The 17,679-nt window shown below is 46.5% G+C and overlaps 1 protein-coding gene across 1 annotated transcript; it reads right to left on the bottom strand.

Annotated features, from left to right (window-relative positions):
- Positions 1-8,245: 8,245 nt before the first annotated feature.
- LOC130388126 (deubiquitinating protein VCPIP1-like) lies at positions 8,246-14,257 on the bottom strand. Its single transcript, XM_056597474.1, has 3 exons — positions 11,436-14,257; positions 10,097-10,183; positions 8,246-9,629 (listed from the first exon to the last, which is right to left on the bottom strand). Exons 1-3 carry the CDS (start codon positions 14,071-14,073, stop codon positions 8,848-8,850), a joined length of 3,507 nt encoding a protein of 1,168 aa, XP_056453449.1. The 5' UTR covers positions 14,074-14,257; the 3' UTR covers positions 8,246-8,847.
- Between the last annotated feature and the right edge of the window lie 3,422 nt (positions 14,258-17,679).

Below are 17,679 nucleotides of genomic sequence, written 5' to 3'. Positions count from 1 at the left end.
CATACTATCGATTGGAAACGCAAAGATACGTGCGATGACCACTTGAAGTCCAAAATCCATATGAAAAACAATGAACGCTGTAGCCAGGGCACGCCCATTCAAACAACAATTTGAGTTTATAAAAAAAGAGTTTATAAGCACTTTAATATTTATGTCATGTTTTATTTGAAGCACTAAAAACAGGCAATGTTGTGATGTTTTAATAAATGTAGTCTTCTATCTGATTAAATTGTATTCGTTCGCACTTATTTGACAACTCGTTCTGATGATTTTAAGTGTAAAAACGGAATTAATGAAAATTAAAACGGAAAAAAACGGATTTGGAAAAAATAAAACGGAATTTGGAAAAAAATAAAACGGATTTCATATGGCCCTACCATCCTAATCAACGAAATGCAAGCATCCCGATTGCATATTTCCACTGGTTCTAGATATTTGTGTGTCACTTTGGTTAGTTACTTCCTGAGGTAGGATATCTTCTGACCTCAGAGTAAAGATGAGACAGGGAGCCCTCCGTTGTGCATGAAGACACCAGTCTCAACTAGCAACGGTATGTTGATGTCCTCCACACACTACAGTACGAACAGACACACACACACACACACACACACACACACACACACACACCACACACACACACACACACACACACACACACACACACACACACACACACACACACACACACACACACAACAACTCACTCTCTTTATAACTGCAGTGAGTTTAGGATGCATCCAATGTCTTGTTGACAATAAAGTCATGCACTAAAAGTGAATGGTGGGAAACATCACAGCTGGTGGGAAAATAGGGGCCCTTTTAGTATAGGGGATAAATACTTTTTGAGCAATACCTGAGGGCACTCAAGCGCCAGTTGGCCCTCCTGGCTGCTGTGGATGGACTTGAAGGGCGTTGGTGTTTGAGGAGTAGGCAGCAGAAGGTCCTTGATGTCCTTAGGAGTCCTAAAGCATTTCAAACATAGCAGACTGGTTCACTTACGCAAATTATCTTCATCAATACTGATCACCTCCACATAACCTTGCATACCCTTTTATTAAGACACTAAACACCAGATAGACACCGGATAGACATTACGCTAAAATAAAACCCTTTCATAAAATGAGGTCAGAACCATTGCAGATCTCAGCCCAGTAGGGATGGAGATTAAAAAACAATAACGATAGCATTGAATTCATTATAATGTTATTAATGAATTTTCTCATCATATATTCATATTCTCATTAGAATATATAGCCAACAGGGGACCCAATGCCGCTAGCAAGTAAATCAAACACACCTGGGCTCCAGGGAACAAGTAGTGAAATAGCACTTGGGTTGTGTTTGGTGCTGCAGTGGATGGCTAGTTCTCCGTTGGGCTGAGGGCTGCTGGTAACACTGGGATGCTTCTTAGCACTAACTGGCGTGGAGGTCGTGTTGAATCCTCACCTGGGCCCTTGTTTAGGAAACTGGCAGGAGACAAACCCTCTCAAATGCCACAGTAGCAGACCATAGAACGAATATCCTCCTAGCTTGTCTAACTGAATCTGCTGATTAACATATACTAGTATACTCTAAGCTTGTCTATCTTCATCTATTCTTCATCATAGAATTAGTATCTCTTAGCTCTTCTAACCAATCTACTGTTGAACACAAGAACTAGTATCCTATAAGGCTCGTCTATCTTCATCAAGGTTCCAGTTCAAGTTATTATAGCCATTTCAAACAGTATACAAATACAGTTGATAGGAATTTGTTTTGGTGTGCTCACATGTATTACACAGCTACATACAACACAACATAGTACAAGACAGAAAGCCAAAACGGCAACATTATAACAAGGAGTACAACACACATGAAAAACACACAACGCATGGTTCGCGGGGATGACAGTCAGTAAAGTACAGTACAGTGGTGCAAACAACTGCAAGTGAGGAGAACATGAAGATCTTAAAGACCTTAAAGTGCTTAGTGCTTGTTCAAGGTGGCGTATAGCTTGTAGATAGGTACTATCCCTAAAGGCGTGTTGTTTACTTGTGATGCTTCTGTACCTCCTCCCTGATGTAAGAGTGGGAATAAGTGGTGTGCTGGATGAGAGGGGTCAGAGATGATCTTCCTAGTTTTCCTGGAAATTCTGGTGTCATAGTGCGAGCTATGGTAGGGCAGACTACAGCCAATGATTTTAGAGGCCCTGCGTACTACCCTCATCAGCTGTCGTTTGTCTGGCTGGTAGCACTACCATACCAGACCAGGAGGGAGAAGGTGAGCACGCTTTCGATGTCTGCACGATAAAAAATGGGTCATGCCTGCCTGACTTACCCCAAACTTCCTCAGCTGACGGAGGAAGTATAACCTCTGATGGGATTTGGAAATAATAAGACTAATGTTGAGGTTCCATGATAGGGACTGGTGGATAGTGGTGCCTAAGAAGCGGAAGGAGGAGACCCACTCCACACATGGCCATTAATGGAGATGGGAAGGAGCTGGCCTGCCTTGAACATAGAACTAATATCCTGTTAGCCCATCTAGCTTTATCTTGGTTGAGGACCAAGATGGCCACTTGAAGTGAGAGTCCATGCTGACCTCTGAAGGAGAGAATCCCAGGGTCCTGACAGGGGTGCTGCCATTGGAGCAGGAGTCGTTAGGCTCCTGCTCTGCTTTGGAGACACGTTTCTCCATCCTGAAACCACAAGAATCACAGTTCATAAGGTCCTGTTACCCACAAACCAGGTGTGAGGCTGATGAGGTAGGACAAAAAGTATTCAATAAACTGGGTGATAATTAAAAAAAAAAAACATCATTTTTCTCAACCAAAGCAATAAGTGAGTCGTTTGTTCTTCTTTTAGGGAGTATACTGGTCCATGAAATGTAATACTGTCTCGGTAGCAGAATACACAGACTACATTCTACATCAGCGGCAGCCATCTTTGTGTTGTTCAAATGCATCTAACGGCGCTGCTATCATCGTATTTATCCAGCCTCAAATGATATGGATGGGATTGGTCGGTCTATCTCATACATACCAAAGTCAGACCTCATCTAGAGAGCAAAAATGAGCTTGCAAGAGTTCGTATGGTTGCATGGCTAGTAAACTGCTAATCTATTTATCAAATCGACTACCTTTAGATTTTAGGACCAGTGTCTGGACTACTAGAAAGAGATGCTTTGCATAATGGATACAAGTTGAGGTGTGAGGTAGTGTCTTGTGGAGGAGAAAAGGGCAAAAGAGACCGTGAACTTTCGGTGTTGTCACAAGGCCAGAGGAGATCAGGTCCACAGTGCCCTGCTGAGCTCTGTGAAGGAACTGAGGGTGGAGATGACTGCTGTTTCAAGTGTCAGGGGTGATGGGATCATTAGGCTGTAGGCTATAGCTGGCCCAGTCCCCCCAGGGCCATTGGGTCCTGTGGGTCAAGTTACATTTAGGATATGAACAGGGTCAGTTCAGAAACCAACCCACAGACATCACTCGCAAAGTACCTGAATGGATCTGCATGGGACTCCACAGGCCTGGGCGAGGTGCAGGGGTGTAGAGCTGCCCGGAGAGTTGTTGGGTATGAGAAGCATACACTGTGCGAAGAGGGGGTGCTCACTGATCAATGACCAGGCTCCTCCAGGGTGCTCAGATTAAAGAGCTGGGTCATACACACGGCTGATCCTTGACCACAGCTGATGCCTAGGTGTTGCAAACACTCCCCCTGCTGAGTGAGGAGAATGAGTCGGATGTGAAAAGATTAGGTCTCATATATATAGGGGGTAATTGGAGCACGTTCCCAGGTAAGACTAAATGCAATGCTAGTAGTTGGGGGTTTGACCTTACTGTGGAAAGTGTGCTGTAGCAGTGACATTGTCTGTCCCGAGTCCACGATTGGACTTCAAGGAGCTGTGGGGGAGATGATTGGAGTAGGAGTGTCAGATGGAAAGCAACGGAGGAGTGTCGGGAAGAGTTTTCTTGTGAAGGTGAGGGAGAAGGAGCGGGTGAAGGGCAGGAGGTAGCCCTCATTCTCCACTTTCCTCTTCAGGGTGGAGTTCCAGTGGTTCTTAAATAGAATTGATACATGTCCTTGAAACAAAACATTTAGTAGTTATGTCCACGCCTCCTTTTCTGTGCCCTGTTCACATGCTATTAAAGACCTAGTTGGTACTCTAGTCTGTCCCCTAATTTGAGCCTACCTGCCAGGCAGTAGTTTGGAGATATGTGCCCAGCGGTTCCCCATGATTTTGTGGGCCTGGAAATCATGCGATCCTCCTTCCAGGGGTCCACAAGCTCTTCTTGACGGCCGGGTTGAGGTGGTTATGCCAGCGCTCTCGGGCACTGCTTCCCAATGCGGCTGTGAAGGTGGCTTGGCGATGACTGACCAGCGTTTAGGGACCATACTTGTGCACCAGCTGGATAACCTGCATGCAGAGAAATAGAGGTCAGTAGATTGGTCAGGTGGCTTAACACCCTAACAACCTCTGGGAATTTTGGAGGAAAACGAAAACCAAACCTTTTATCGATGTGGACGTCTTACTTTATGTTGATCATAACTGTACTTTATTAACTGATTGATCACAGCAACTAGTCACTAACATCACGATGCTCAATTGTTTTTCTAGCAGTTTCATCTGCTAGACAACATAAGGGTCAAGCAGGCCAGGTCCCTCTTTACCCTCATCGTCTTCTTCCTTAGTCCAGGGGCCTTTCACCACTCTGGACTGAGGGACATTCTGCTGCCACCCGCCGCTGACACTGAAGGTCTGACCTTTGACACTGAGAGGAAGCAGGAAGCGACTGAGTAAGGCGTGTTAATCTGCTGTTGCTGTCCAGCAATGTGTGAGATTGAGAGCCCGACTCAGTAAGTAGGCGGGTAGACTTTCAAAATGAATAAAAACTCGATAACTGTTTTCTGTCCACATTAACTGGATGGTCTAGTGTGTGACGTGACCTAACGTAGATCGATTGGCTGGGTGGCGTGAGTGGGAGGGGTTTTGTGATGGTCCATAGTAATATTATGGTAAACAAAGAGAGGTAGATGCTGGCCAGCATTTTTGAAGTTGTAGAATAGAACAGTAATAGGATGTGATTTTATTGATCAAATTCTTTTTATAAGCATAAGCTAAAGAGCTATTGAAATGTCACCCATTTCGACTTTAATATCTAACCTGTAACCTAGAGCTCGAACTCTAGAGAATATGGAATATTCTTTATATAGAAAAGTCCTGTATACTGTTGACCACAATGCAATCCTCTCAAATACTTACCTTGAAATGATAAGATATCAAAGACCAGTTGTTGGAGCCATGCTCCTCCACCAGCATCTGCAGCTTTTCATCCTCAAGTCACCAAGAGGAACAAAAGTCAAGTTAGGCAACTGTTTCGGCATACCTGGGGGTCGGGTCCCAACTGAAGTTCGTCTGATATGCTTATTGGGTCCTGGGAGATCGCTGACTTATAAGATCAAGAATATGATGATGTAATCGTTATTAAAGAAAGTGAAAGGTGTATTCCTGTATAGAAACAAACTGCGTAATGATTATGAATAAGGATTAATGGATCACAAATCACTTATTGTATATTGTAACGTGATGCACATATGTCCACTGGGACAAAGATTGGGTTAAAAGAGTATGGGTCGCAAAGATATTCCAGACCTAAAAATGGGGTCATGATCAAAAGCGGTTGTTGTTTACCAACAGTAGAACTGATGAAAATCCCAACCATGTATCTGAAATAAAACTCTTACAGCTGTTCACCTATTAAACCATGCGTCGTCTTTAGACCATTGGTCCTTGGTAAAAATCTTGCTGGAGTTGCTCCCCTCCAACCATCAGATCTCAAACTAGCAGAACGCTCCCTCACGCTTACAAAAAAAAGGTTGACAGTTATCTAGTGGTATATTACCTTACACACTACATACGGGTCGAATCTTAAACTTTCAACATAAGCATATAGTGTTAATCACTCGATAATGTTGAGGTTTATTCTTAATTTCTACTCGTTGTATTTTTATTTAAATTAATAAAGTAATTTTAGCTAACCTAGGAATTTTAGCTAACCTTAAGTAAATGCCGTCTAAATGCTAACTATTGTGGATTCAAGTCAGAGGCAGACAGATAGGTCAAAGATGATGAAATGAAATAGCCTCTGAAACTTTAATTCGTGTTTCGACCATCAGATTTAATCAAAATTTCAACTTATCTTTTATGTTTTCATGCGATTGATTGCTACTGGTAGCGTCTTTCTAAAACGGGCTAGATGTAACGTTACCTACCAGATCTGCGGGTTTGCAGGAGTAACTCATCTTCTGCCGAAAGTCTGTTAACTAGCTAGTAACTTTGCTATTAACTAGCAGGCGTTACTTACTTAGGGAAGGGAAAAGAATATATATTTCATATACCTACACGTTTATATAATATACATACAAGGAAAACATTTATCTGTAACTTTACCGTAGTAGCGTAACTTCTGTTTGACCAAGCCTACTTATTATTGCGTTGTTAGCTCCATTAACAGGAACCGACAAATAGTGTTAACTAATAAATACAAAAAAAAAGTATTTCGCTTATATGAATATCGGTAATTTACCTTAAAAAACGGTCTCGAAACGTAATAACCCATTTTCTGCCATTAACGGCTGTTTAGTCGATAAAATGTTTGATAACGGTTGATAGGGAACGCTCGAGACAACCGGCCCCTCGAGCTCTATCCAGGGCAAGAGTTGATGTCTCCAGGTTCCAATGATTGGCCAGCTGTAGTTGGTAACAAAATATTATTAAATAAAACAATAAATAAAACATGTGCTTTGCAAAATATTGTCATTAAACAATTTCAACCAAGCTGTGGAAGAATTTATTGAATAATATATTATTAATAAATAATTAGCTAATTATCTAGAATTGCAAAATTGATTGCGGTTTGAAGATAGAGATGTCGGAAGAAAACCGAATTTCTTGGCAGTCTGAAAAATCTATTGACGTATCCAACTGGAACTATTTGTTTTTGTGTTCATTAAACAACATGTAAGCTTTTAGGTTCAGGCCTATTTGAAAAGGTATGTTTTCTCATTGTAGCCTACATATAACCTTCTGTACTCATATTCCCAGCAGGTATACAGACTAGTTACACATTAGTGACCACAATATACCAAGCAGGTGAAGGAAGGCCTTTTATTGTTCGATTAATAATTTATCAGACATGCAAACAGCAATGTTAAAGCATTGGGATATTGGATATTTAGTAGCAAACAAAAGGAGGAGCTGGAGTGTTTCTGTACATGTCGAAATATACTACAATATGGACTCCTATGAGACAGTGAGATACTTAATTACAATGTTGTTTGTCAGCACAGTAGCCCAAGGGGAACAATAATTAGTGTTGGTGGTATAGATTCCTCTTGTCTCCTGATGTATTGTTTACAGTTGGCTCTTAACTGAGGGACACTAAAATAGTTTTGGATAGAATAATTCTTCCAAAACAAAATCAAGCTTATAAAAGGGAGTAAATGGCCGCCGTCTGTGACAGGTAGGAACAACCTCTTCTCGACTGGAGCAGGGGAGACCCGCCACTAATACGCAGCTAAAGGTATCCAGTGGCAAATTCATTTTTAAGGCCATACAATGTATGGTGGTGTTTATTTTGACAATACTGGGTCTTTTTAAGTGCACGGTGAAGGTTAGAATAACTATTTGGCAGCAAAAAAAAGAGAAAATGAAAAACCTGGCTGGACTTCCAACACATTAGTTAAGATTTGACTGAACCTTCCTCCATTCCTTTGTGTTTTCAGCAAACCAAATACTGGACGAATATAGATCTACTGCAGCCACCATCAATGACCAGTCTACACAGACACCGTTGTAAGATGCAGGTGAAAAATATTATTTGTTATATATAGTTTTATTTTGTTATTTTAAGAAGGTAGCGAGAGTTTATATGTTGAACTGTTGTTTCACAGATATTCAGGCCGAGGTCATTGATCTCTCATGTAGAGCAGTCATGCGGAGACATTCTTCCTTCTTCGTGAGGGAAGGAGGGGCAGGGGTTGGTGTTATCGATTTGAAAGCGCAGTGGAGCGTTTGCATAGGAGGAGGAAATAAACAATGAAATGCCCATCAAGGTTTTCCAATTGTAACTTGTAATTTTCATTCTTTGGCCATATCTCATTGTAGGTTGTAGAGGAAATTTTACACAACACAAAACTTTAACCAAAGAGCCATTTTATGGCACAAATAATAATAACCATAATTATTATAATAATAATAACTTGGGGAAGTTAAACTCAAACATCGTGGTTTATAACTACACGGTTGAACAGCCTTAGCATTATCATGTATTGCATTTTTAGCAACATTTAGAATTACATTTGCCAAACCAATCGAATATCAGAGGGAAATATTGGTACTATTGTTAGACTGTAATGGTAATCGGGACGAGGATTGTAGGGCAACCTTTTGATAGAAAGGAAACGAGAGGAAATTAAAGGTCAGGCGATAAAACCCCTGACCCCTGGTGCCTGACGTTGGGCCCCCCCTCTGAAAGCGAGGAGGCTAATGGGCCCTCAAGGACCCCCATGGGGGAGATCCAGTCTGAACTGACGCCAGCTCCAACTCAACCTTATACTTAAAGACTAAAAAAAGATTCCTCTATCTACAGGAATGCAGTCCCCGCTCCGGCCGATCCGGAGCGCGTTGGGCCGGCCTGGGGGGGGTCAGTGCGTGTTTCTGTTCAGCGATAAGATGAGACAGTCTACGGGGAGTTTCGGAACAGGCAACCCGCTCTAGTCATGCAGTAAAGACGAGAGGAAGAACACAACGTGGACCCGGGGGGCTGGCCGGCGAGACCCAGGGCCGGCCAGGCACGGGGGCGTCCCCAGATCAGGAGTGATCCATGGGCTCTGCGTCTTGGTTATCCTGGGAGCCCCCCGACGTCCCTCCGTCCGGTTGGTCGGGCGGCGTGCCGCTCTGGGGCCCCCCGCCCGACACGTCCATCGTCGCCGACGGCTCGGGGTCGCTCCCTGGCCCCGCCGCCCGGGCCCCACCTGTCCGCTCGCCTGGCCCCGCGGCGGGCGTGGCGGCCAGGCTCTGCTGCTCCTTGAGGTGGCGCTCCATGGAGGCCTGGATGGAGGACACCATCTCCTGCAGCTTCCTCCGCTGCTGCTCCATGGCGCCGGGCTCTAGCGGCCCGCCCTCCCGCATGGTGACAAAGCCCGGCGCCATGCGCACCAGCTCCTTGCCCGCGTCCTCGCTGATGTCCGACAGCGCGGGGGGGTCTCGGGACACGCTAGCGCTCAGGTCCACGCCGCTGCTGTGCTGCCGCGTGATTGGCCGCTGCGGCGGGGAGGCGTCCTCCACGCTGCCCAGGGAGTGGCCCTTCCCCTGGAAGGCGGCGACGGTCTGCTCCTTCCTGCGGACCACGCCGCCGCTGCCCAGCCGGAGCAGGCCGTGGGAGGGGCTCCCCTCGCGGCTGCCCCCCCCCCGGGGGGACCCCTCGGACCGCAGCTGCAGAAGGGCCTCCTTGGCCAGGTCCTCCACGTCCGGGCCCACGGCAAAGTGGCCCGCCGCGTCCACGCACAGCTCCAGCCGGTCCTCGGCCGCGTTGTACACAAACGTCTTCCCCGCCAGGTGAGGTAGGGTGCAGTGCTTCCCGTCCATCAGGCCTGGCAACACAGGAGGAACCAGTTCATCCACTACTGCGTCGGATCATTGGCTGATTACAAAATGCATACATATATTATTCTATATTATACACCAGTATATTCTTTAATAGCAGATGCTTTTATCTAAGGTGACTTTTACATTAAGGAGCAGGTAAGGCTTAGTCATCTTGCCCAAAGAGGCCTACATAAATAAATGAAGAATACTATAATGGCTAACGTCCGCTACAGTCCACTGGGTAGGCTGGTAGACTGATCTATCCAGCACACATCTAGGTGGACACGCCCACTTGTGATGTCATAAGGGGCCGATTTCCAAAACAGCTTGTAACTGCTATCACACCACACCTGGTGGCATGTCACTGGACCTTTAAGGTCCATAATAACTAACAATCTTTTCTTAGTAAACTGATACAAAGGCCCCGTATTAGCCAACTGTATTTCTGCAGGATGAACAGGACTCATCTTACCCATATCCTTCCGGACGATGTTATAGAAAACTCCACCATGCTGGAAGAGGTGAGGGAGCTTCCTGGCGTATGACCACACGTCTTCACCTTGAAACAACCACATAAAACTGATCACACTCTGTCTCCTATGGTTACTCTAATGTACCGATTGTAATCTTCCATCCTCCTTTCAATAATTGTCATCACAAATAAAATAAAACATTCAGGAAGCTTGCTTAACCAGATCAAAACATTTGTTAAATAACTAAAATCAAAGTTTGTACTAGAATGGGATTAATATATTTTCATACAGGCCTCCGGTTGGACTTGGTTAGTCATTATGTAAATGCTCAACGGCTGTTGGTAAAAACAAGCTAGCACCTGCATAATTAGACATACATTTACAGATTATTGGAATTTCTCACTCAAAAAACGGGATTCCATAAAAGGAGTACACTAAGATTCTGGAGACGGTTGCACCCTTTCCGTCAGACTCAATGGGTTACCTCACACTGCGTGCTGCTCGCACAGTTTACCTCACCACCCGCCATGTCCCAGTCCGGCAGACACTTCCCCCATCCCGCTAGCGAGGGAAGAACCTCAGAACCTTCCTGCTAGCCCCTCGCTCCCATAGTCACCTGAGAGTTTGACACAAGCTACGGTGACACTATTCAGAAGTTACTTTATCAAGCAGAGAACAGCTAGGCTGTTTATCACCAAAGCTCTCTTCAGTGCCTAGAAAAGCCCAGCGGCAAATGCTTTTGGTGCTGGCTGCCCCAACTAACCAGCCAGTTAAAGAACAGAAGGCACATATACTGGTGTGCTGAACAGATTGTGATTGGTCAGCTGTTGACCCCCTGTCTGACCAATCACCTGCCACTGCAAGCCTTGAACTCTGTGTCCATTCATGCGTCATATTGACTCCCAGTGATAAGGAGAAAGGGGAAAGTTGACCCAGATAACAATGGCAATTTTGATGTGAAGGATACGGTTATTGGTACATGAATAAAGATAAATAATTTCTATACTGATACATTGCATACATAGGTCATAGACATGAAAATGTCGCAGACTCGCAGAGCATTATGTAAAACCGTGTGCTATGGAAAGAAGCCAATTAATTAACTCATATTTTAACGTTAACTCATGTTTCAATGGCTTACTCGCTCATCAGGAGTTCATTGTTGAGTACTGCAATATTGATACCTTTTGTATTTCTGGGTGACTGACTGACACATGTGAGGCTTGACCAGTTGAGAAACCACTGTTCAAGGCTACAAAGAAATACAGCAGGAAAGCTGAAACTAATATTTCACAGACCACATAAAAGGTGTCCATCATCCATACAGAGAAGTCTTACCCATCAGGGTTGCCAGGAGACAGAGGGAGGACATCTCGAGGTCGATGTTGTCCTGGAGCTCCCCGTCGTTCATCCTGCCGCTCGCCGCAGCGTCGCTCTTCACGGCGTGGACGCTGGAATGAGAGCCGGAGAACCGGGAGACGGGGCCCTGCTTCTGCTCAGGGGCCCTCAGTATCTCCACCACCACCCGGTCCCCGTGCTGCAGGGCCACGGCCTGGGTCTCCTCGCCGCTCTTCGGAGGGGTGAGCTCTTTGGGCGGGAAGCCGTGGCGGATGCACTGCTGCGACGTGGGCAGGGAGAACTCCTTGGCGATGCTCCTCTGCAGCTCGTGGAAGGTGGTGTGTGCCTGCAGTGTGAGCATGGCCTGCCGGCCGTCGCTGGTGGTCACGCGGATCTTCTTTTCCTTAATAGAGGCGGGAGAGGAGGTGGCTTTGGTGGGCGTGGCGGGCGCGGAGGACGAGGAGATCGCCGGCGTCGCAGCGGGGGAGGACGGACGCCCGTGGTTCTGCTCTTGCTTCAGCCGGTCGGTCCTCCTCTTCTGATGGCTGGAGGCGTTCTCGCTGATGCTCTGCTGGAGGGCGCGCTCCGCCCGGCTCATGGTCAGCTCCTCCTTGTGTATCGTCTTGGCCTTCTGGCCCGTCAGGATGATCTTGGTCGGGGGCTGGGTGTCCATGGGCTGCTGGCCCTCCGCCACCTCGTCCAGCCTCCGGTCGTGAGCCCCGTCGATGGACACGGGGTTGTACTCGTCGGGGTTCTTCTTCGCCGTGTGGTGCAGGATGGTGTTCACCACTTTCTGCACCAGGAGCTCGCTGCCGAACTCCCCCGGGAAGTGCTTGGTGACCAGCTTCATGGCCACGTCGTAAACGTTACTGTTCAGCGCCACGTCCATCTCGTACTGGAACCAGTGGACGGTCTCTCGGACCACGCAGCCCCCCCACTCCAGGGTGATGGGGAAGGCCTCGGGGAGGCAGTCGTACTCCTTCCCCTCCCAGAAGTGCTTGAAGCCACAGCCACACTTCCCCCCCTGGGAGCGGGTGTTGGTCCGGTCCCCGTCCAGGTACACCACGGAGCCGTCGCCGTGGATGCGGCGCACCGAGGTTCCGTGGCACCAGTTGCAGGTGCCCAGGGAGCTCAGCTTGTAGTCCGGCACCAGGAGGTCCCGCTGCGGCTCGTAGGAGCACACCACGTTGTTGAGCGGGAAGCTGTAGTTCTTGTCGGGTCGGAGCTGCCCGTGGGTGGTTTTGGCCAGGTTGTAGAGCTTTCCTCCGGGGGCCAGCCATTCGCCCGGCACGTGGAGCTCAGAGAGGGCGCCGCAGATCAGGCAGCGGTGGAGACGGTTCTCCTGGACCGATCGCTTGGCCGCTTCCGTCACCTCCTCCGGCTGCACGCCGATGACCCCGGTGCGCCGGTAGATGTACTGGTGCACGTCGGCTACCAAGGAGGGATGGATGCCGTGCTTCTCCATGAAGACCTCCTCCATGGCGTTGACCAGCCTCATCAGGTACTTGTCCTGCAGGCTGCGGTCGCCTCCTATCACACAGCTGCCGTCTGCCTCCAGTTGGATGTAGGTCCGGATCAGGTCTTGGGGGACGCCCCAGGCCTTGGGGAGGAGCCGGGCTGGGAGCTTGGGGAGCACCGTGTCTTTAATGCCCACCAGGGGGAGGTAGTGGTTCCGGCCCGAGCTGCTCCAGGCGATGCAGATCGGCTTGTTGTGCTTCCCGTCCTTGCCCTTGCACTGCTCCTCCGGTACCAGGCCTGGGAGGAAAGTGGCGGAGTAGTCCCCCGAGCTCCTCATACCGCTCAGGGAGTCCAGCAGGACGATGGGCCGGTGCAGGACATTGGCCAGGCCGAATATGTGGATGTTCCTCAGGCCCAGAGGAACGCCCTCGGGCGGAATAAACAGAGGGTCGCACTCATTGATGATGTCCTCCCATTCAGCCGCATCGATAAAGTCCTGGAAGAGGGCCTTGTAGCGGTCCAGGTTCTGTTTGAAGTTCTGCTTGAGGTTCTCACGCAGGGCGTGCCAGAACAGTTCCCTGCCCACCAGGGCCCTGGACACGGCGTGGACCAGGCAGTGTCCGTCTCCGTCCACGTGCACAGGGATGAGACATTCTCTGTTACCGTTGGCTTTCTTGACCTCCTCCAATGTGTCATGGAGATATAGTACACTACCTGATCGGTCCTTGCCATAACCAACAGTTGACACATGTTCTGGTTCGATGAGAAAAGCTCTGTCGCCGAGGAGTGAACAGTCAAACATGTCACCTTGACTCATGTCTTTGAGGAGCTTGGCTTTGCCGGTTTGTTTATCCATACCATATCTGGTCAAGACGGGGGAGAGAAGCTTGCAGTGATAATTGGACAGCCCCATTACCTTCACCAACTCCGTGCCTTTCTTCGGGGCCCCAGTCACGCCGAGCAAGGCGTTTCTGAGAAGATTGTGTAGAACCACATCTGGATCGGTTACCTCTTCGACATTTAAGAGGCTCTTCTGCTCGTGGCGCTGGCCACATTCTGTGCATTCAATACTAATCGAACCATAAGCAGGGAAGAATAGCCTCGCCTGGCATTTGGGGTCTGGACAGGTACCAGATAAAATTCGTCTGTCCTTCTTCTTTGAGCTTTGTAGCAGCGACATTTCGGATGATTAAGATAAGCTGTATAACGAGCTTATTAAAGCATGATATTCATCCCACGAAGTACTGTCAAATGCAATCTGAGTCACGTAAAGCTAGTTGTTTGCTAAAACAACACAGGAACAACACGGAAGCGGTTGGTCTTTTCCTCTGTTGACTGTCTGTTGCACAACGTAACCATACGTAATGACGTTGTTCGGTGGTACATGTAGTCCTACTATTGCGATCTATATGGATTAATATCAGTAAGACACATTAAGAAGTAAAATACTTGCAAAATAAATTCTTAAATAATTAGCTTTTTAATTAAAAAGGAAGTATTTATCAATATTGTATTGTATGGTTTTAGAAATAAGGGCCATTTGGTCTTTTTAACTACGACTCCCAGAAGGCAACGCGGTATGACAATGTTTGAGGAAGTTTAGTAGTGACACATTTTTTATTCTCATTATTGACAATTTGCCCTGTATTCTAAATCATAAAAAAATAGCTGTTCTTATTGTAATTGTGTGATCTGTGTAGTTTAGAGAACTGCAAAATGAACAGCCATACCGGTTAATGCATGTTTTCATATTTCAACCAATCCGCTTTAGTTGTTGTGTGACGAAGGAATTCTAAGTTTTTATTGATTGTTTTAATAAGAGCTCGTATTAAAGACGAGCACTTATGAATAGTTACAGCCGGCCTACATTTTAACCGCAAAAGACCAACCGCTAGGCCTACTAATATTGATGGTGCTGCTATCAATAAGATAAGGAAAACGCTCTTCATGTGGATGAAAACGGCTGTATTTATATTCTTATTTAAATCCACTTTACCCAGATTCAATATGCGTAGGCTTACATAGAAATGGAAGCATATATGACACTATTCAATACTTTCAAATCGATTTCGATAGTCAGATCATTATTACGGACTAAGCTATTTGATTAGCAAAATGGGAAAACATACCCCACTACGTTTCAAAACAAAAGGCAAACACATTGATTAGATAACAAAAATAAAATGTCAAAACACATTTGTTGACCAACACATGTGTTAGGCTCTGGGCAATGACGATATGCTCTCTGTCCGCCATGCGGCGCCAGGCCTCTACCGACAGGCAGGCGATCATATTGCCTCTGCTTGGGACACACACACACTCTCTCTCTCTCACACACACACACACACACACACACACACACACACACACACACACACACACACACACACACACACACACACACACACACACACACACACACACACACACACACACACACACACACACACACACACACACACACACACATTATAAGATTAGTTTCATTCCATAAGGTTGGTGCATTTGCTGATGATAACACAACTCCACTTTAACAGACAGGTCAGGCTAGAACAACAGTTAGCTAAAATAAAAGCACAAAAATATGATAAAAAAAATGCTTACTTTACTGTAAATTTAAATGAATAATATTAATTCTAACTGAGTTTGGCCAAATTCCCACATGGAATAATGTTTTCTTCCCCAACTTCAGAAACACAGACTCCTCAAATGAATCTTTGAACACACATATGATATGGGGTAACTATGGTTCTACATTAACAAACATCGTTTCTTACCAGTATTGAATTTATATCGTCTTGCGTTCCTATTATAATATGCATGTGTCCCCCCGTTAATATACATTGCCATTGACTGTATTATGCATTATGTGTTTAGTTTGCGTGTGTTTAAACAGATGGACACACACGCGCACGCCCGTTTTCATTAATTATTTTACACATGCACACACGCGCGCCCGCATTCATTCATTCTTTTTAACACTCACTCGCGGTAAAACAATGTTTTCCCACGATCAAATAGGCCTACTCATCATCCTGAAAGTTATGGGCTTGTACACGATGTCTGTGTCAAGAAAATATGTGTTTGCTGTACGGTGTTTTCAGATGCATTTTATTAAAAGTACAACTTATTACCGCTGTATCGGCTGTTCTTTCCCAAATAATTTACCAAGAATGTGTGGCTAGGTAGATGAGAGAAGCAAAAGTGCATGCGCGAGGTGCAAAAGCAACATTATGCATGCGCCCTTAAAATAGCCTTCTGAACAACGCGCCACTGACTTTAAACCAGGTATTTCCTAGTTTGTGGCGCAATTGTTTTCTGAAACTGCAAAGTAGCACCAGGGAACGTTTGCGCCAGAACACGCCTCCTCCTTTCGCCGAACCGCCCCTTGGGGCGCAAGATCATTCCCTAATTTACAGGAGCGTGGCGGTGGAGGGAAAAGAACGCTCTGCGCCAGTTGCAAACTAGCAACGACTCATGCGTCAGTGTAGACAGTCAATTGCGCCGGATGCAAGATAGGGCCCTTAGGGTTAATACAAAGAATAATTATAACAAAATAATAGAATTATCAAAATTAACTATAACTATAATAAGGTCATATTATTAACTATAATTATCATTATTATTAATAATGTTATTATATTGTTTGAGGCAGCAGAGGAGACGGCAATGCCGCTGTTTTGATTGACAGCTCCTCATCAGTGCTGGTGAACAGGATGTGGTGCTCTGAGATGTTTGTGGTCTGTAGCCGGTGGAGGCGGAGCTGATGGAGGAAACAGATGCAGGTCTGCACTAATACAGAGAACCTGAGCTCATCTGATTTCCCAGAATCATCTCAGACCAACACCTACACAACAGCAACATCTCACACACACAGCCACAACTTCTCTGTCTCTCTCGCTCTCTCTCACGCACACACACACACACACACACGCGCACGCACGCACGCACGCACACAGACACACACACACACACACACACACACACACACACACACACACACACACACACACACACACACACACACACACATTACACACAAGCACACTCCAGCAACATCTCCACTGCTGCTGGGGAGGGTTATCAGAATCTGAATAGACTTTATTGCAAGTCCGTTGAACGTGAGCAAGGAATGTGGTGTTGGTGCATCACAATAGTAATAAACATGAACATAAATATCAAATAGAAAGAAAGACAGAAAGTAAAACTCATGTACTATAGGTCAAGAAACATCAATATAAGATAGAAACATTTACCATGAGATCCTTATAAAAGTGCTGTGCGGTGCAATTCGCAAGAAATATATTCCAGAGAACTGTGTTAATGTTACACATTAAGGCCGGCGTTGAGACTTAACCCTATGCTGGTGTGTATAGTGTCTATGAGGTCGGGGGTACGAGTCCTTGTCGGGGGTCCCGTGCCATGTTGAGAAGGCCAGCAGCAGAAGGAAGAAACTGTTCTTGTGGCGTGAGGTTTCGGTGCTGATCGGCCGCAGCCAGAGGGGTGCGACCGGGTCAGGGGCTCAGCCAAAATCTCTCCTGCTCCCCTCCGCCACTCCCCTCCTCTACGGAGCGAGTCCTTGGCAGTGCCACCAGCGCAGCAGAGGGCGATGGAGTAGGTGAGGACGGACCCGATGAATGAGATGCAGACGGGCACCATCCTTGATGTTCAGCTCCCACTTCGAGTCCTTGGAAATGATGGGAACCAGGCAGCGTAGGGACTCCACAGTGTTGCCTCAGGAGTCACACAGGGTGATGGTGAGTGGGGCTGCGTTCTTCCTGGGGTC

This window comes from Gadus chalcogrammus, chromosome 8 (assembly GCF_026213295.1).
Source record: "Gadus chalcogrammus isolate NIFS_2021 chromosome 8, NIFS_Gcha_1.0, whole genome shotgun sequence".
NCBI lineage: Eukaryota > Metazoa > Chordata > Actinopteri > Gadiformes > Gadidae > Gadus > Gadus chalcogrammus.
Note: the sequence above shows the minus strand (reverse complement) of the source record. Positions and strands in the feature narration are given on the sequence as shown.